Here is a 21,162-nt window from a genome sequence, read left to right as displayed (position 1 = left end):
ATATAATATATAGTCATCCCTTGGTATCCTCTGTAGTTTCAGGATAACCTCCCTCTAATCCATAGATGTATTCAAGTTCCTTATATGAAATGGCATAGTATTTGCATATAGCTTATACACATCCTCCAATATACTTTAAATCATCTCTAGTTTGTGATAACCAATATAACTAATATAAAACTATGTAAATAGTTGTTATACTGCATTACTTAGGGGATAATGGCAAGAAAAGAATCCTGTTCTGTCTAGTACTAACACTTTTTTTTCCAGTATTCTTAATCCAAGTTTGGTTTAATTTTTGGATACATATGGTTATGAACTGCCAGCTGCATATTCCTTTGAAATAAGAAATTACATCTATTATCAATGAAAATGAAGTTCACCTGAAATGTCTTTCACATTTTGACCAATGGTCCAATTACAGTGGTACAAATTTATAATTTTAGAGTAGTAAAAGCAATCACATTGAATCAAATGCACATTTTTGCCAAAAAACTAAGTATTTAAAATCAGTATTTGACCTGGCTAAAGCCAGCTCCTATTATCATCATCATAGAATGAACTACAATACAAGGGTAAGTCTAGGGTTTCATCCAAAACTATTTATTATTTTTTTTTTAATGTAATAGCCAAGCATGGTGGAGCATGCCTGTTATCCCAGTGACTCAGGAGGCTGAGGTAGGAGGACCACAAATTCAAAGCCAGTCTCAGCAACTTAGTGAGACCCTGTCTCCAAAAATAAATAAATAAATAAAAGGAGTGGGGGGTTGGGATGTACCCCTGGTTTAATCCCCAGTGCAAAAAAAAAAAAAAAAAGTAATAGTCAACATTTTAATTTGTTGTTGTTTTAGATTTGGGTTTTTTGTTTGTTTGTTTGTTTGTTTGTTTTTTGGTACCAGGGGTTGAACTCATCCACTGAGCCTATTTTGCATTTTATTTATAGACAGGGTTTCACTGAGTTGCTTAGTTCCTCCTTTTGCTGAGGCTTGCTTTGAACTCTTGATCCTCTTGCCTCAGCCTCCTGAGTAGCTGGGATTCCAGGCATGTGCCACTGCGCCCAGCTACATTTTAAATTTTGACATTAAGGCTGGGGTGGTGGCTCAGTGGTAGAGTGCTTTCCTAGCATGTGTGAGGCACTGAGTTCCATTCTCAGCACTGCATATAAATAAATAAATAAATAAATAAATGTGCATCATCAAATTTTTTTTTAATTTTGACATTAAAATGTAAAGGAAAATAATTTCTCAGAACTTTCAGATACTAGACTATATATATCTGTAGATGCTATATTGTACATCTTCAGTACTACAAAATACTTAGGTTCAAGAAATGCAATTATCTTACTTATTTGTACAAATAAAATCTTAAGATTTTTTTTCAGTCATATGATTTTTAGAATTAGCCTTGATTTAAGATTCATAGATTTGCCAAATCAGAAACTTCTTGATCTGCAACTATTGAAACTGGCAGTTTGCAATAAATCATTATGATAATATAATAAATTCAATTCTTAAATTTTATCCTTGCTGTGAAAGAGGTGCTTTGGGATTTAACTGGTCAGAACAAAACAATGTTTTTCACTAACACTTTCTTCATATGCTCTTTTCCATATGATGAAGATAATTTATGATTATATGACTACCAACGGCCATAATAATGATGTATAACAATCACAAAATATTGGGCTCAGAATAATAACCTCATTTACCTCTTAAATCTTTGGGTCAGTGATTTATGTGGGACCAGCTGAGCTCCCTCACATGCCTGGCAACTGCTCCTGGATTGCCTGAGAAAGGGTGGTGTGTACTACAACCGTTGGGGTGACTTATCTCTGCTTCAAGATTTTCATTCCACAGTAGCATAGCCTGGTGTGTTCTCACGAAGTAGCTAGGGGAGGAAAGGATAAGTGCTGTTTCAAGTCTGAAGTCCTATGGCAAAGTCATTCCAATAAGCAAAGAAATAGAATTTACTCTTTTAGTAAAATTATAAAGTCATATGTTTGTAAAAGGGTACAAATACAAAGAGAAGTGAAGAATTGAGAGTATCAATGCAATTCATCTACCATATTTCACTCTCTGGCCTATAATCACAATTCCTTCAACATATAAAACATACTCAATCCTAAGACCCTAGAATATCAATCTTCAAGTCTAGGCTTTCACAATCCATGTCAGGTTCAGATGCAGTTCCTCTTGATCTATAGACAGTGAAGCCCCCCGCCTCAGTGCACACACACACACACACACACACACAATCTACAATGATAAATAAGGAACCAGTATACTTTGGAAATGGGAAAGAATGGGAACTGCATAGTCACTGGTTCCTAACAGTTCTGATAACCCAGCACTGAGAGCTGCTCTGATTCAATTCTTCATAGCTTTTGGTTATACTGAAATGTTCTCCTTTTCCCATCACCCTCATCTGTTTTTTATGAAGAAGTGATTGTTATCTTAGTAACTTTCTCAGGCTGCTTCTTAAGCCAAAGAAAACCTGGGGCCCAGAGACATTTTTATAGCTTGAACTATCTTTTAGTACAGGCACATGATGTTTTGAACTATGCTGCTGCCTTTAAAACTGTTGAGCTTTCTCTACCACACAGCAAAGCCACACCTGTAATGGGTATCAACATGCTTTCCTGAACTTTTGCTATTACCTTCGGTTAAGGCTTCTGTAGGACCACACCCTTAAGCTTTGTCCACCTCAGACCTATGCAGAACTGTAACTCCTGAAAGCTTAACAAAATATCTGATAGTCATAGTCTTGATTTGATGTTTGACTTGTCATGTCTCTAAGACTTTTGCTAATTTGAGAATGTGGAGAAAAGATGACAATTTTACTTTCCTGGCTATTTAATTTGTACTTATGAACTGGTATGCTTAAAAAAAATAAATTCTCTATTCTATGCAGCTAAATTCCACCAGGTGGCACTCTGTACATTTTGCCTGGAGAGAGCCTAGGCCTAAGCCAAATGTTATTAGGTACGTTTTGTTTTCCAGGGAACCACAAGGCAGCTGTTCTGCCAAATGTTTCATAACTTCTTAGAGAAGTTTCCTCATCACTATTCCAACCTTTATTGACAGTATTCTCAACTCCCTGGTGCCCTAAAGCCTAAATACCACATATTTTCTGTCCTTGTTGTGCAGCCCCTCATTTCCATGTGCCAACCTTTGTAGCCGTTAATCTATTACTGAAATAATGCTACAAAATCATACTTTTTTTGGTGACTCATAGATATTTGCTTCATTACAACTGATCTAGTATACTTTATTGGTATTTATATTAACTGTTAATCTTTCCCTGTTCAATAATTAATAAATGTAAATAAAATTGACTTTATAATTGTTAGTTCAACATTTTTTCTTTGGAAAAATAATTACAACTTTATACTTTGATGAAATCACAGCAGAAAGATCAGGAGATTTAATTTCATTGATTTTTTTTGGTACTGGAGATTAAACCCAGGGGTGCTTAACCATTAAACCCCATCCCCAGTCCTTTTTATTTTTTGAGACAGAGTCCCACTAAGTTGTTCAAAGGGCCTCATTAAATTGTTGAGGCTGCTCTCCAACTTTTGATCCTCCTGTCTCAGCCTCCCAAATCGCTGGGATTATATGTGTGTACCATTGCACCTGACTCATATGAGATTTTTATAAGATAATATCTAGAATGCTTAGCTATCATTTGGAAATGGATATTCAGATATTAATAAATCTAAACATGAAGTTTGTTAATACTGAAATCATTAACAGCAGTTATGATGGCAACTTACATGATCACTTAATTTCATGTACAGTTTCATGGAATGTCACACATGATGCTAAAATATGTACTTGATTATTTGGCCATCTAAAACCAAACAACTGAATTTGGTTGAACACCAAGATTAGAGCTGAACACTTCAGTAAACATGTACAGATCCCAGGAGTACATGCTTCCTTTTCACTGCCAGGGTATTACATCAAAAAACAGAAAACTGAACAGGAATGCTATAGTATGGCTGTTTGATATGTATCCAAATAAGTGGTTTAGATAAATCAACTGCAAAATCAATTTTATTATGAATTTGTGATTTCAAACAAAAATTACTATTATGAAACAACCACTTTTAAAAATGCAGTAATTTCAGATTGGGGTTGTGCTCAGTGCTAGACCACTCACCTAGCACATGCAAGGCCCTAGGTTTGAACCTCAGCACCACATAAAAATAAATAAATAAAGGTATTGTGTCCACCTACAACTAAAAAATACTTTTTAAATGCAGTACTTTCTTTGTATATATACACACATACTATAAATATATGCAAACACGTTTGATAGATTCTGTGTACCGGTTACTCAACTCCATTCTACGCTGCTTCTATTTGAAAAGTTCAAAAGATGCTGGACTTTCTTACTACTTGATTGTGGGAGGCCAACCTTGCACAAGACTGAGTCACTCCCCAGCTGGGTGATTGAGGCCTCAGGCAGCAGCCATGCCGCTAGATACCCCGCTCTTCTTGGGTTTGAGGAATGGTGTCTTCCTGCCAGGCATGTCTTCCTACAAGGGGTAATTGCGCCCATGGGTGGAGCTATGCTCGCCTGTTTCTTTGTACTATTACCCCTTGCCCTGTTTGGGATAGAATGTTCCATGGAAACATCTTTTGTGTGTCCCCTTATCTTACTGTGCCCTTGGGTGTGGCCTTCCTAGATGTCAGTCAACCTGCTGATAGTGGACATCATGAAGCTAGACTCAGCCCCCTGAAACCTGACTCCTTGCCTCATTTGAATAGCTTCTCCTCAATAAAAGGAGTCAGCACCTGAGAGCTCTCTTTTTCCTCTTCCCACAGACCCTTAAGGTCAGAGGAGTCATCACAGCAACCAAAAAGAAAAAGGTATTTCTCGCTTGTGTGGTTATTTCGCTCAGCCCAGTTAGCCCAGTTCACCTGGAGTGACTCCAGAGTGTTTTAGTCACGAACAAAACCCGACACTTGATGTTTTATGTCTTGGCTTGGGTAGTTACATAGTTGTTGCTTAACTTATTAACACATCCATTTATGTTTATGCACTTTTCGTTATACAGATTTTATAAGCTTTTTAACACTAAAAAAAAATCTACATTTGATGAAAGACCAAGAAAGACCTAAATTCTAATCATGATAAAAAAATCTAAACCAAGACATATTATATTTTATTATATATATATATATATATATATATATATATATATACACACACACACACACACACACACACACACACACACACACACACATACACAGAGCTCCAAAGATAAAAGAGAATGTTAGATCAGTTCTAAATTCATGGTTATAAAGACTATTTTAGAAAGTGAAAAGAACTGTACTTGAATGTCTGAGAAGTCACCCAAAAAAAAAGATAAGCCCTCTCAAGATAAATATTTGAGCAAACATTGATTATATAAAACACTAACAATATTCTAATCTGGAGATTAAAGAACTAGAGGAATTTGATTAAAGTACATCAACATCTTTATGTTGTTTGAAATCACCATAGAACCTTACAATTTGTTATATGTTCAAGCAAGGTATATTTTTAAGGGAAATCAAAAAGGACTTGTAATAAAATGTTCACATTTCAAATAAATAGAAAATATATACTAAATGGAAAACTCAACCAATCAAAAATGAAGACAAGAGGTGGGGAAAAGCATAGCACAGAAAAAGATTGCGTGGATCCATCATAGGGGGTGTAGGGCAGAGGACATGGAGGTAGGAAAGCTGGTGGAATGAGATGAACATCATTACCCGAGGCACAGGCATGACTGCATGAATGATGTGACTCTACATCACATACAACCAGAGAAATAAAAAGGTGTGCTCCATCTGTGTAAAATGAATCGAAATACATTCTACTGTTATGTGTAATTAGAACAAAGTTTAAAAAAGAAAAAGCATGAAATAAGACAGCAAAAGTAAATCCAAACTTTGTCACTCTGGTGGAACAGACACTATGAAGAGCTCTCAATAACACTAGATTCTGGGGAAAGCAGACTTTTAAACTCATTGCTTGTTTGTCTTATATAGGAAATCTCCAGGCCTAACCCCTCTTGAGTCAACACAGGAAAACAAAACAAAAATGGAGCTGAAACAAAAGCAGGAAAGGAGCAGGAAGCACCAAGCACCAGGCAAGGAGAAGGTTCCAAAGGTAGGATTTGCCCTGAAGATAAATGCTGATGACAGCCTGGCCTTAACTTCTAGAGAACAGTAGCTAAGTCTAGGGAGCAGACACTGAGACAGCAACATTCTGACAGGACACCTGAAGGGGGCTGAAGTGGTGCCAAGGGGCCGAGGTTCTTACCACATGGCAACAAATGCAAATCACTAGCTGAAAGAAAGCGTCCGTCCACCATGTAGGTTTTCTGACTTTCCATAGATTAAACTAAGCCACATACTCAAGCTTTATAAAGCCTTCAAATAATCAGAAATGGAACACAACATATTGGACTTTTTAAAAACATAAGAAAAGAATTTGTTACTGAATTCATAGACCTGAATCTGGGGTACCAACTAACTGGATTGGGTTGCCCACCTGCATCAAGATGAAGAAAACAGTAACAAAAAGGAAAAAATAAATTGCAGTTTAGCCCAAACTGGGAAGACAGCTAATCTGTCTTCATTGTTCCTCCAACCCACAAAAACATCACATTTTAAAGGAGGGACCATGTATGGAGAATAAAAGCCAAGAAAAAGATTTATGTAGATTCAGCCAGGCTCTGCTAGCAGACAGGATGCGTCCTCTAAGGGCCAGGACTTTGGGGAGGCTTTGGGCAGTTTCAGTTTCCATTCTGGGCATGAAATGATTGCCCATAGGAAGCTGGGATGGAGAAAATAACTTAACAGATTAGCAAGACAATAGATGGGCTGAGGAAAACAAAACATAAAAACCAATCTGAAGCTTATTTTAAATTTTCTAATTTTAAATGGTCCCCATTAACAGATTTACAAGAAACTGTAAGTGAATAAACAAGATTAAAAAAAAAAACAAAAGAAAAATATTGGATTGCAGCTCATTCAGCCATAGAACAGGTAATTTCAGGCTGCCATTCTCCTGCGTCTCGCAGACAAATTACTCAGGCTCAGTGCTAAAGAACCCGCGGAAACTGCTTCTTGGAGACTGCTCCTATCAGAACATACACCGAGCACAGAGCGGCCGAATTCCGGCTCCCGGAACTGCTCTGGCCCAGGGCTAAAGAACCCACGGAAACTGCTTCTCAGTCCGGGTCCTGCTGAATACTGTGGAGGTAAATACCAACCGAGCCTTCATAGGCAGTGGCAACAGGACTGACACAGGGCTTGTGAGGGCCGGTCAGGACTCACCCGTTGCTTTGGTCACCCGGCAAAGGGAACGAAATGCTGCCATTCGCATGGATACCAACATGGCAGAGATCTGATGTCATCAGAAAGCGGCGGAGGAGAGAACTTCATCGATACCAACGGCGACAGAAACAGTTGGTCTCCTGGTAAAGAAAGTGAGTCACAAACACCCGAGTCTCTCTCACTTTGTCATCAAGCCAGAGGGGCAGAGCAGAGCCGCCGCCCGCACCCGGAAAAGGCCCAGGGACCCGCCGGCGTGGTAGTCACGTCACCCCAATTGGAGTAGGGGCAGAGCAGAGCCGCAGCCCGCGCCCGGAACAGGCCCAGCGTCCCGCCGGCATGGTAGTCACATCACCCCAATTGGAGTAGGGGCAGAGCAGAGCTGCCGCCCGCGCCCGGAACAGGCCCAACGACCCACCAGTGTGGTAGTCAGGTCACCCCAATTGGAGTAGGCACAGAGCAGAACCACCTCCCACGCCCAGAACAGGCCCAGCGTCCCGCTGGCGTGGTAGACACGTCACCCCAATTGGAGTAAGGGCAGAGCAGAGCCGCTGCCCGCGCCTGCAAGGTAGGCAGACATGCGACCGACCGGCAGAACAGGCCCAGAAGCCCTTCAGCGTGGTAGACAGATCACCCCAATTGGAGGAGGAGCACAGCCGCCGCCCGCCCCTGCAAGGGAGACTTTTCAACTATACAAAAGCAATATAAATATATAGGGGGAAAATTTCAAAAACACAACAGTTTCACCAAGCAGAAAGAAACGCGAGCAGTATGAAAAGACAAGGAAAGAAAGGACCACAATCAATGCAGGTCAACTCAACTTTAGAAGAGGTAATAGCTGCAGCAGATGGAATGTCAGATAAAGAATTCAGGATATACATGCTTCAGATGATCTGGAGTCTCAAGGAAGACATTAGACAGCAAAATCAGACAATGAAAGATCACTTCGACAATGAATTACATAAACAAATCCAAGAAGCAAAACATCAACTATACAGGGAGATAGAGGTTATAAAATACAAACAGAAATCCTAGAAATGCAGGAAGCAATAAACCAACTTAAAAACTCAATTGAGAATACTACCAGCAGAGTAGAACACTTAGAAGACAGAACATCAGACAATGAAGACAAAGTATTTCAACTTGAAAAGAACATAGACAGCTCAGCAAGACTGTTAAGAAACCATGAGCAGAACATCCAAGAAATATGGGATAACATAAAGAGACCAAACTTAAGAGTCATTGGGATACAGGAAGGTATAGAGGTCCAAACCAAAGGAATGAGCAATCTATTCAATGAAATAATACGAGAAAACTTCCCAGACTTGAAGAATGAGACAGAATCCCAAATCCTAGAAGCCTACAGGACGCGGAATGTGCAAAATCATAAGAGATCCACACCTAGACACATTATAATGAAGATGCCCAACATACAGAATAAGGAGAGAATTTTAAAAGCTACAAGAGAAAGGAAGCAGATTACATTTAGGGGTAAGCCAATCAGGATAACAGCTGATCTTTCAACACAGACTCTGAAAGCTAGAAGATCCTGGAATAACATTTCAAACACTGAAAGAAAATGGGTTCCAACCAAGAATTGTGTATCCAGCGAAATTAAGCTTCAGGATGGAAGATGACATTAAAACCTTCCACGATAAACAAAAGTTAAAAGAATTTGCAGCTAGAAAACCATCTCTTCAAAACATCCTCGGCAAAACATTACAGGAAGAGGAAATGGAAAATAACAATGAAAACCAACAGTGGGAGGTAGGACAGTAAAGGGGGGAAAATAATCAAAGAGGAAAACAAACCATGTTTAGTAACAGAAATAAACAAATATGGCTGGAAGAACAACCCATATCTCAATAATAACCCTAAATGTTAATGGCTTAAACTCACCAATTAAGAGACACAGTCTAGTAGAATGGATCACAAAACAAGACCCAACAATATGCTGCCTACAGGAGACGCATTTGATAGGAAAATACATAGACTGAAGGTGAAAGGTTGGGAAAAATCATATCACTCATATGGACTTCAGAAACAAGCAGGAGTGTCCATACTCATATCAAATAAAATAGATTTCAAGCCCAAGTTAATCAAAAGGGATAAAGAGGGACACTACATACTGCTCAAGGGAACCATACACCAACAAGACATAACAATCATAAATATATATGCCCCAAACAATGGTGCAGCTATGTTCATCAAAAAAACTCTTCTCAAGTTCAAGAGTCTAATAGACCACCATACAATAAACATGGGAGACTTCAACACACCTCTCTCACCACTGGACAGATCTTCCAAACAAAAGTTGAATAAGGAAACTATAGAACTCAATAACACAATTAATAACCTAGACTTAATTGACATATATAGAATATACCACCCAACATCAAGCAGTTACACTTTTTTCTCAGCAGCACATGGATCCTTCTCAAAAATAGATCATGTATTATGTCACAGGGCAACTCTTAGACAATATAAAGGAGTAGAGATAATACCATGCATCTTATCTGATCATAATGGAATGAAACTGAAAATCAACGATAAAAGAAGAAAGGAAAAATCATGCATCACTTGGAGAATCAACAATAGGTTACTGTATGATCAATAGGTTATAGAAGACATCAAGGAGGAAATTAAAAAATTCTTAGAGATAAATGAAAACACAGACACAACATATCGGAATCTATGGGACACATTGAAAGCAGTTCTAAGAGGAAAATTCATTGCTTGGAGTTCATTCCTTAAAAAAAGAAAAAACCAACAAATAAATGATCTCATACTTCATCTCAAAATCCTTGAAAAAGAAGAGCAAAACAACAGCAAAAGAAGTAGAAGGCAAGAAATAATTAAAATCAGAGCTGAAATTAATGAAATCGAAACAAAAGAAACAATTGAAAAAATTGACAAAACTAAAAGTTGGTTCTTTGAAAAAATAAACAAAATCGACAGACCCTTAGCGATGCTAGTGAAGAGAAGAAGAGAGAGAACTCAAATTACTAGCATACGGGATGAAAAAGGCAATATCACAACAGACACTTCAGAAATACGGAAGATAATCAAAAACTATTTTGAATCCTTATACTCCAATAAATTAGAAGATAGTGAAGGCATAGATAAATTTCTTAAGTCATATGATCTGCCCAGATTGAGTCAGGAGGATATAGAAAACCTAAACAGACCAATATCAATTGAGGAGATAGAAGAAACCATCAAAAGACTACCAACTAAGAAAAGCCCAGGTCCCGATGGGTATACAGCAGAATTTTACAAAACCTTTAAAGAAGAACTAATACCAATACTTTTCAAGCTACTTCAGGAAATAGAAAAGGAGGGAGAACTTCCAAATTCATTCTATGAGGCCAACATCACCCTGATACCTAAACCAGACAAAGACACTTCAAAGAAAGAAAACTACAGACCAATATCTCTAATGAACCTAGATGCAAAAATCCTCAATAAAATTCTGGCGAATCGGATACAAAAACATATAAAAAAAATTGTACACCATGATCAAGTAGGATTCATCCCTGGGATGCAAGGCTGGTTCAATATACGGAAATCAATAAATGTTATTCACCACATCAATAGACTTAAAAATAAGAACCATATGATCATCTCGATAGATGCGGAAAAAGCATTTGACAAAGTACAGCATCCCTTTATGTTCAAAACTCTAGAAAAACTAGGGATAACAGGAACATACCTCAATATTGTAAAAGCAATCTATGCTAAGCCTCAGGCTAGCATTATTCTGAATGGAGAAAAACTGAAGGCATTCCCTCTAAAATCTGGAACAAGACAGGGATGCCCTCTCTCTCCACTTCTCTTCAACATAGTTCTCGAAACACTGGCCAGAGCAATTAGACAGACGAAAGAAATTAAAGGCATAAAAATAGGAAAAGAAGAAATTAAATTATCACTATTTGCAGATGATATGATTCTATATCTAGCAGACCCAAAAGGCTCTACAAAGAAACTATTAGAGCTAATAAATGAATTCAGCAAAGTGGCAGGATTTAAAATCAACACGCATAAATCAAAGGCATTCCTGTATATCAGCGACAAATCCTCTGAAATGGAAATGAGGACAACCACTCCATTCAAAATATCTTCAAAAAAAATAAAATACTTGGGAATCAACCTAACAAAAGAGGTGAAAGACTTATACAATGAAAACTACAGAACCCTAAAGAGAGAAATAGAAGAAGATCTTAGAAGATGGAAAAATATACCCTGTTCATGGATAGGCAGAACTAACATCATCAAAATGGCGATATTACCAAAAGTTCTCTATAGGTTTAATGCAATGCCAATCAAAATCCCAATGGCATTTCTTGTAGAAATAGAGAAAGCAATCATGAAATTCATATGGAAAAATAAAAGACCCAGAATAGCAAAAACAATGCTAAGCAAGAAGTGTGAATCAGGCGGTATAGCGATACCAGACTTCAAACTATACTACAGAGCAATAGTAACAAAAACAGCATGGTACTGGTACCAAAACAGGCGTGTGGACCAATGGTACAGAATAGAGGACACAGAAACCAATCCACAAAACTACAACTATCTTATATTTGATAAAGGGGCTAAAAGCATGCAATGGAGGAAGGATAGCATCTTCAACAAATGGTGCTGGGAAAACTGGAAATCCATATGCAACAAAATGAAACTGAATCCCTTTCTCTCGCCATGCACAAAAGTGAATTCAAAATGGATCAAGGAACTTGATATCAAATCAGAGACGCGCCGTCTGATAGAAGAAAAAGTTGGCTACGATCTACAGTCGGTGGGGTCGGGCTCCAAATTCCTCAATAGGACACCCATAGCACAAAAGTTAATAACTAGAATCAACAAATGGGACTTACTCAAACTAAGAAGTTTTTTCTCAGCAAAAGAAACAATAAGAGAGGTAAATAGGGAGCCTACATCCTGGGAACAAATCTTTACTCCTCACACTTCAGATAGAGCCCTAATATCCAGAGTATACAAAGAACTCAAAAAATTAGACAATAAGAGAACAAACAACCCAATCAACAAATGGGCCAAGGACCTGAACAGACACTTCACAGAGGAGGACATACAGTCAATCAACAAGTACATGAAAAAATGCTCAACATCTCTAGCTGTCAGAGAAATGCAAATCAAAACCACCCTAAGATACCATCTCACTCCAGTAAGATTGGCAGCCATTAGGAAGTCAAACAACAACAAGTGCTGGCGAGGATGTGGGGAAAAGGGTACACTTGTACATTGCTGGTGGGACTGCAGATTGGTGCAGCCAATTTGGAAAGCAGTATGGAGATTTCTTGGAAAGCTGGGAATGGAGCCACCATTTGACCCAGCTATTCCCCTTCTTGGTCTATTCCCTAAAGACCTAAAAAGAGCATGCTACAGGGACACTGCTACATCGATGTTCATAGCAGCACAGTTCACAATAGCAAGACTGTGGAACCAACCTAGATGCCCTTCAATAGACGAATGGATAAAAAAAATGTGGCATTTATACACAATGGAGTATTACTCTGCATTAAAAAATGACAAAATCATAGAATTTACAGGGAAATGGATGGCATTAGAGCAGATTATGCTAAGTGAAGCTAGCCAATCCCTAAAAAACAAATGCCAAATGTCTTCTTTGATATAAGGAAAGTAACTAAGAACAGAGTAGGGACGAAGAACAGGAGAAGAAGATTAACATTTAACAGGGATGAGAGGTGGGAGGGAAAGGGAGAGAGAAGGTAAATTGCACGGTAATGGAAGGAGACCCTCAGGGTTATACAGTGGAGGGGGTAGAGAGAGAGGAGGGGAGGGGAGGGGAGAGGTGGGGAGGGGGGAGGGTGGATGATGGGAAAGGCAGCGGAGCACAACAGACACTAGTATGGCAATTTGTAAATCAATGGATGTGTAACTGATGTGAATCTGCAATCTGTGTATGGGGTGAAGGTGGGAGTTCATAACCCACTAGAATCAAAGTGTGGAATATGATATGTCAAGAAATTTGTAATGTTTTGAACAACCCACAATAAAAAATTAAAAAAAAAAAAAAAAAAAAAAAAAAGAGTGTAAACTGAAGAAAAAATTGATAATGTTTATTAAAGGTAAAGATGAGGAATGCTCTATGAAGATAATGTTTATTAAAGGTAAAGATGAGGAATGCTCTATGAAGATAATGTTTATTAAAGATAAAGATGAGGAATGCTCTATGAACTTTCAATTTCTTTTCTTGGCGTATATTGTAGAAAAATTCTTGCAAATGTTCACAAGTAGACTTAAAGAAGAATATTCACTGTAGCAGTTTGTAACAGGAAAACAAACAGACAAAATCAGTCTAAAACAAAACAAATATACCCTGGAAAGAGTTTAAAGGTACACAAAAAAGGAATGGATTTTTAAAGCTCTGACTTAAGCAATGTTATGCAACAATTCATCGTGGTAAAAGGAATGAATCAGCTCAACATATTTCCATATGGATGAGTCTTTACAACATAAGATTGAGTGAAAACCCCAGCAGCTCAGGTGTCAGCTATGCTATCACTCAAATGTTCTTAATTATATGGACAAGGCCTCAGATTTTCAGAGGTTGAACTGCTGATCATTTGCCAACAAAGAAGCTTTTGGGGGTCTCGTGATTTGTGTGTATCTGTAATGTACAGAGAAAGCCACTTGTGTTTTGTGTAGGCATGGATTTGATGTGCACTGATGAACTGAAACAGAGAGGCAAGCAGGAAAACAAAATCAAAATCAACTCCCTATCACAAATGGAGAAAAGGAGCAATGACCTGGTTAAAAGAATGCAGATAAGTGGGTTTTAATGAGAATGTGTTAGTCAACATAAATCCAGACTGGACTGTTCAAGAACAGATTGCACTGTTTAACCTACCAACTGAGTAAAAGAATTAGAAGTGTTTTATTTTTTTCTTTACTACAATATTAAATCTACTCAAAGGATCAAAAAAAAAAAAAAAGAAAAAACCAACAAATAAATGATCTCATACTTCATCTCAAAATCCTAGAAAAAGACGAGCAAAACAACAGCAAAAGAAGTAGAAGGCAAGAAATAATTAAAATCAGCTGAAATTAATGAAATAGAAACAATTGAAAAAATTGACAAAACTAAAAGTTGGTTCTTTGAAAAAATAAATAAAATCGACAGACCCTTAGCCATGCTAACGAAGAAAAGAAGACAGAGAACTCAAATTACTAGCATACTGGATGAAAAAGGCAATATCACAACAGACAATTCAGAAATACAGAAGATAATCAGAAATTATTTTGAATCCTTATACTCCAATAAATTAGAAGATAGTGAAGGCATAGATAAATTTCTTAAGTCATATGATCTGCCCAGATTGAGTCAGGAGGATATAGACAACCTAAACAGACTAATATCAATTGAGGAAATAGAAGAAACCATCAAAAGACTACCAACTAAGAAAAGCCCAGGACCGGATGGGTATACAGCAGAGTTTTACAAAACCTTTAAAGAGGAACTAACACCAATACTTTTCAAGCTATTTCAGGAAATAGAAAAAGAGGGAGAACTTCCAAATTCATTCTACGAGGCCAACATCACCCTGATTCCTAAACCAGACAAAGACACTTCAAAGAAAGAAAACTACAGACCAATATCTCTAATGAACCTAGATGCAAAAATCCTCAAAATTCTGGCGAATCGGATACAAAAACATATCAAAAAAATTGTGCACCATGATCAAGTAGGATTCATCCCTGGGATGCAAGGCTGGTTCAATACATGGAAATCAATAAATGTTATTCACCACATCAATAGACTTAAAAATAAGAACCATATGATCATCTCGATAGATGCGGAAAAAGCATTCGACAAAGTACAGCAAACCCTTTATGTTCAAAACTCTAGAAAAACTAGGGATAACAGGAAAATACCTCAATATTGTAAAAGCAATCTATGCTAAGCCTCAGGCTAGCATCATTCTGAATGGAGAAAAATTGAAGGCATTCCCTCTAAAATCTGGAACAAGACAGGGATGCCCTCTCTCACCACTTCTGTTCAACATAGTTCTCGAAACACTGGCCAGAGCAGTTAGACAGACGAAAGAAATTAAAGGCATAAAAATAGGAAAAGAAGAACTTAAATTATCACTATTTGCAGGTGACATGATTCTATACCTAGCAGACCCAAAAGGGTCTACAAAGAAACTATTAGAGCTAATAAATGAATTCAGCAAAGTGGCAGGATATAAAATCAACACGCATAAATCAAAGGCATTCCTGTATATCAGCGACAAATCCTCTGAAATGGAAATGAGGACAACCACTCCATTCACAATATCCTCAAAAAAAATAAAATACTTGGGAATCAACCTAACAAAAGAGGTGAAAGACTTATACAATGAAAACTACAGAACCCTAAAGAGAGAAATAGAAGAAGATCTTAGAAGATGGAAAAATATACCCTGTTCATGGACAGGCAGAACTAACATCATCAAAATGGCGATATTACCAAAAGTTCTCTATAGGTTTAATGCAATGCCAATCAAAATCCCAACGGCATTTCTTGTAGAAATAGAGAAAGCAATCATGAAATTCATATGGAAAAATAAAAGACCCAGAATAGCAAAAACAATGCTAAGCAGGAAGTGTGAATCAGGCGGTATAGGGATACCAGACTTCAAACTATACTACAGAGCAATAGTAACAAAAACAGCATGGTACTGGTACCAAAACAGGCGGGTGAACCAATGGTACAGAATAGAGGACACAGAAACCAATCCACAAAACTACAACTATCTTATATTTGATAAAGGGGCTAAAAGCATGCAATGGAGGAAGGATAGCATCTTCAACAAATGGTGCTGGGGAAACTGGAAATCCATATGCAACAAAATGAAACTGAATCCCTTTCTCACCATGCACAAAAGTTAACTCAAAATGGATCAAGGAGCTTGATATCAAATCAGAGACACGGCGTCTGATAGAAGAAAAAGTTGGCTACGATCTACATACTGTGGGGTTGGGCTCCAAATTCCTCAATAGGACACCCATAGCACAAGAGTTAATAACTAGAATCAACAAATGGGACTTACTCAAACTAAAAAGTTTTTTCTCAGCAAAAGAAACAATAAGAGAGGTAAATAGGGAGCCTACATCCTGGGAACAAATCTTTACTCCTCACACTTCAGATAGAGCCCTAATATCCAGAGTATACAAAGAACTCAAAAAATTAAACAATAAGATAACAAATAACCGAATCAACAAATGGGCCAAGGACCTGAACAGACACTTCTCAGAGGAGGACATACAATCAATCAACAAGTACATGAAAAAATGCTCACCATCTCTAGCAGTCAGAGAAATGCAAATCAAAACCACCCTAAGATACCATCTCACTCCAGTAAGATTGGCAGCCATTATGAAGTCAAACAACAAGTGCTGGCGAGGATGTGGGGAAAAGGGTACACTTGTACATTGCTGGGTGGGACTGCAAATTGGTGCAGCCAATTTGGAAAGCAGTATGGAGATTTCTTGGAAAGCTAGGAATGGGACCACCATTTGACCCAGCTATTCCCCTTCTTGGTCTATTCCCTAAAGACCCAAAAAGAGCATGCTACAGGGACACTGCTACATCGATGTTCATAGCAGCACAATTCACAATAGCAAGACTGTGGAACCAACCTAGATGCCCTTCAATAGACGAATGGATAAAAAAAATGTGGCATTTATACACAATGGAGTATTACTCTGCATTAATAAATGACAAAATCATAGAGTTTGCAGGGAAATGGATGGCATTAGAGCAGATTATGCTAAATGAAGCTAGCCAATCCCTAAAAAACAAATGCCAAATGTCTTCTTTGATATAAGGAGAGTAACTAAGAACAGAGAAGGGACGAAGAGCATGAGAAGAAGATTAACATTAAACAGGGATGAGAGGTGGGAGGGAAGGGGGAGAGAAGGGAAATTGCATGGAAATGGAAGGAGACCCTCGGGGTTATACAAAATTACATACAAGAGGAAGTGAGGGGAAAGGGAAAAATAATACAAGAGGGAGAAATGAATGACAGTAGAGGGGGTAGAGAGAGAAGAGGGGAGGGGAGGGGGGATAGTAGAGGATAGAAAAGGCAGCAGAATACAACAGACACTAGTATGGCAATATGTAAATCAATGGATGTGTAACTGATGTGATTCTACAATCTGTATATGGATAAAAATGGGAGTTCATAACCACTTGAATCAAAGTGTGAAATATGATATATCAAGAACTATGTAATGTTTTGAAGAACCAACAATAAAAATATAAAAAAAAGAAAAATATTAATGAATTTAAAGTCATCACTAATGTTTTAAATAGTGAGATGCTACTGAAAAACAAATTAAGAGGAAGACAACTAATGATATCATTCAAAATGCAGCAAAGAGGAACAAGAAAATGAAAAATAGGAGAAATTATGTAACATGAAGGACTGAGTAAGAAAATCCATCGTTTTTGCAATCAGAGTCCTAGAATAGAGGAGAATCGGTATTTGAAGAGCTAGTGGCTGAGAATACTACAGAATATGAATTGTAAAATACAGGAAGACAGAATTTACCAAAAATAAAAAGAAATTAAAGTTCCAAACCTAGTAAGTCTATAACGTGGGGATGGGGGGGGGGGTAATTTTAAAAGCAGAGAGAGAAAAGGTAACCTGACAACCTAATTTTGAGACCCAAAGACATTGAAAGACTAAGTTAAGGCTATAAAATAAGTAGCAGAACTGATTACAACTCCTTAAAATTTTACTCCAGAAATTGTACTTCTATACTGAATGCCTAATTCTGGCTTCACTTTTAACAACTATTTCATCTTCAGTTTTAAACTGGCCCAAGGACATCATTATCCAAAGTACATGTATGAAGGCTCAAATTGGGTGTCAACATATTTTATATATAAACAGATATGAAAAATTGTGGTATATGTGTGTAATAAGAAGTGTAATGCAAAAAAAAAACAACAAAGTACATGTATAAAGGCATGAACTGGCGTGAACATACTCTATATATGAAAAATTGTACTCTATATGTGTAATAAGAACTGTAATGCATTCTGCTGTCGTGTATTTAAAAAAAAAAAATCAAAAAAAAAGAAAACCTGGTAAAACTTCTTAATGGTTAGTGAATTTTTCAAATCATAAGTAATCTGAAACTTACCTAAAATTTCCAATCTGGAAAAAAGTATCTTTCAGGCACTCCTCATTCACATTTTTGTGCTTTACTTTTAATATCTTTTTAAATTTTTTTTTAGTTGTCGGTAGACGTTTATTTTATTTATAATTCAGTGCTGAGAATTGAACCCAGTGCCTCACACCTGCTAGGCAAGCGTTCTACCACTGAGCCACAACCCCAGACCTTAATATCTTCTATTTAGATTATATCTGTAAAAATTATGAACTTGAGACCAGGACTCCTCAACTCAGTGCTGAGAGTTCCTCTTATATATTTTAGAAACATCCTCTATTCTTGTGAATTATAAAATGTCCTCAGTTTTATATGCAATTTTTAATCTAGCAAGCAAAGGGAGGGTGAAACAGGGCCCCCACCAAATTAGTAAAGGTCTATTTGTTTTTGCGAAGATATCCATACAATCATGTCCCAATGCAGAAAAGATTTAAAAAAATAAAATCCATTGCTCTTAGACCCTACAAACTGACTAGAAAGAAATGGATCCCTTCCATTACTAGTTTTCCACCACCTTGCCTTTTTTTTCTTTTTTTTTTTTTTTTTAAGTCAGGGTCTCGCTTAATTGCCCAGGCTGTACTTGAATTTGAGATCTAGAGATCCTACCTCAGCGGAATTACAGGTATATGCCATACATATGGCTACTACCTTGCATTTCTGATATCCATCTTTCCCTTAATACCCTTGCATGGAGAGTTCCTTCTACCACTGTCCTCTAAAATAAATACACACTCCTCCCACACCCAATACCCACCCTGGTGTTGGCCACACAATTTATTTATTCAAAATTTAATGAATGCCCTGTATGTACTAGGTATTGGGATAGGTTCTAAGTATATGAAAAAGTATTAATTGAGTATATATTGCCATGCTATTTTACAAGTAAACTTATGTACACAGTACTTTAAACAAAGATATTTACATTTTCAATAGGTTAGTTGGCAGGAGTTCTCATTTGACTATTAATAGGTTAAATTTCTAGACATTCCATTTTTCACAGGGGCAAAAATAAATAAATAAAAACCCTGTTCTTTATTCTAGCATGACAATGATTTGATGAGCCTATATTTTATATGCAAGCACATATGTCTTCTCCCGAATTTATGGAAAATGTACTAGTTCTGACCATGATATTCCTTTTATTGAAAAGCAACACAAAATAGCTGTGGAAATAAGAGAAAGATAATATTTTTACATTATTGCTTCTGTTAAGAGGATTTTTATGTTTTGTGCTGGAATTTACTTCCTGTAACAACTCTTGCTTTACCTGAACATTTTACATTGGACTGCTACATTATTATTAGTGTTTAATTTAGAAGAGCTTAATAAATTGCTAATCTGAGGACAATGATACTTTCTTTGCTTTTGTAGTCCTTTCTCTGAACATGCTTACTTATGTACAATGTGGAAATCTGATCCAGGTCTCCTCCACTCAGCCAACAGTTCTTTTTGTACCTCTTCTGGAAGTTCATAGAATACTTGAGGATCAATGACAGATGGAAAAATAATCTTCTCATCAGCAGAATCTTGCTCTCTATTTTCTGTGGATCCTTGACAAGAGGCTGTTGCTGTTATTTGCTTATGACTATCTGTAGCACAGCGTTTGGAAAAAAGTTGATCACTCTGCAAATTTGGAAATGAATGGAAAGCAGAAACAGCAGGCTTTGTATTTGAGAAGTGGAATCCTTCAGATTCTTTAGGTCCTTGACTCATTTGTTCATCTTTTAATTGATTATCTATATAATATGAATAATCCTTTGGGCTAGACAGGTAAGAGGAACTACTGCTACTTAAGCCTGATGTTCCTGGTTCACAAGGAGACACAGACTGTACCTGATTGTTACTGGATAAATTATCTCTAGAATTTAAGGATCTATCTTGCATTTGTTTTGTAGAAAAGAAAGATAATACTCCTCTGGAGGCATGTAATGGACAACTTAAACTTCCTTTCCCTTGAAATTTTTCTCTAAATTTTCCAGAAAGGATTTCTTCTTGAATATCTACTGGAAGCTGCTTGAAGACTTCTTGGTCAACACCCTCAGGAAGTGAACAGAGTGGGAATTCATTCATATCTTTTTCTTTAGAAAAATCTGTAGTATCTATTGGAGACTCGCCAGTTCTTGTACTTTCAATTCTTCCACTTGGTAGAAAATCCCAGTTTGTTTCTTTGTCTTTGGAAATATCTTCCATATGACTCTCTTTTATTTTCTAGAACACAAAAATAATAAAATAATTTGGATACCTGATACCTTTTTAAATAACCCTGCTGCTAGAAAATTCAATAAAAATTAAGTGTTCCATGAAGTTCTGGTATAGGCCTGAACAACAAAGGTGAGCAGTCAAACCGTTATGGAATGGAAGAAGCCAGACACAAAAGAACGCACTGTACTATTCTACTTGGAATCATCCCTACATATCTGGGGGACTGGTTCAAGGTCTTTCCCAGGATACCAAAATTCACAGCTGCAAAATAAACTAAAATAGTTGAACTGTATATTTAAATTAAGTGAGTTTCATGGTTTGTAAATAAAGTTTTTAATTTAATAAATAAATAAATAAACATCCCTGCTGCTGAAGTATGCCTGTAGTATTATCTACAGCAACCATTATGTTTCAAACCCATTCA

At 37.1% G+C, this 21,162-nt stretch overlaps 1 protein-coding gene across 7 annotated transcripts in view; it reads right to left on the bottom strand.

The window, feature by feature from the left end:
* Positions 1-21,162, bottom strand: part of Poli (DNA polymerase iota) — a 59,406-nt gene that overhangs the window by 17,691 nt on the left and 20,553 nt on the right. For 5 of the 7 annotated variants that reach the window (XR_009224504.1, XM_058571335.1, XM_046419494.2 and 2 more), the window contains exons 10-11: positions 19,930-20,744; positions 1,709-1,887 (exon numbers count right to left, since the gene is read on the bottom strand). Coding sequence is in view for 6 of the 7 variants with exons in the window: in XM_058571335.1 (XP_058427318.1) it covers positions 1,725-1,887; positions 19,930-20,744 (978 nt within the window). In the remaining variant the exon portion in view is untranslated. Of the gene's footprint in view, positions 1-1,708; positions 1,888-7,401; positions 7,478-19,655; positions 20,745-21,162 lie in introns of those variants that run through there. The other 2 variants (XM_058571336.1, XM_046419493.2) reach the window with 2 other exon arrangements.

The sequence above is a fragment of the Marmota monax genome, unplaced genomic scaffold (assembly GCF_021218885.2).
Source record: "Marmota monax isolate L192 unplaced genomic scaffold, Marmota_monax_Labrador192_F-V1.1 WCK01_AAM20220418_F8-fsc00088, whole genome shotgun sequence".
Classification (NCBI taxonomy): domain Eukaryota; kingdom Metazoa; phylum Chordata; class Mammalia; order Rodentia; family Sciuridae; genus Marmota; species Marmota monax.
This window is presented reverse-complemented; position numbering and strand designations above follow the sequence as displayed.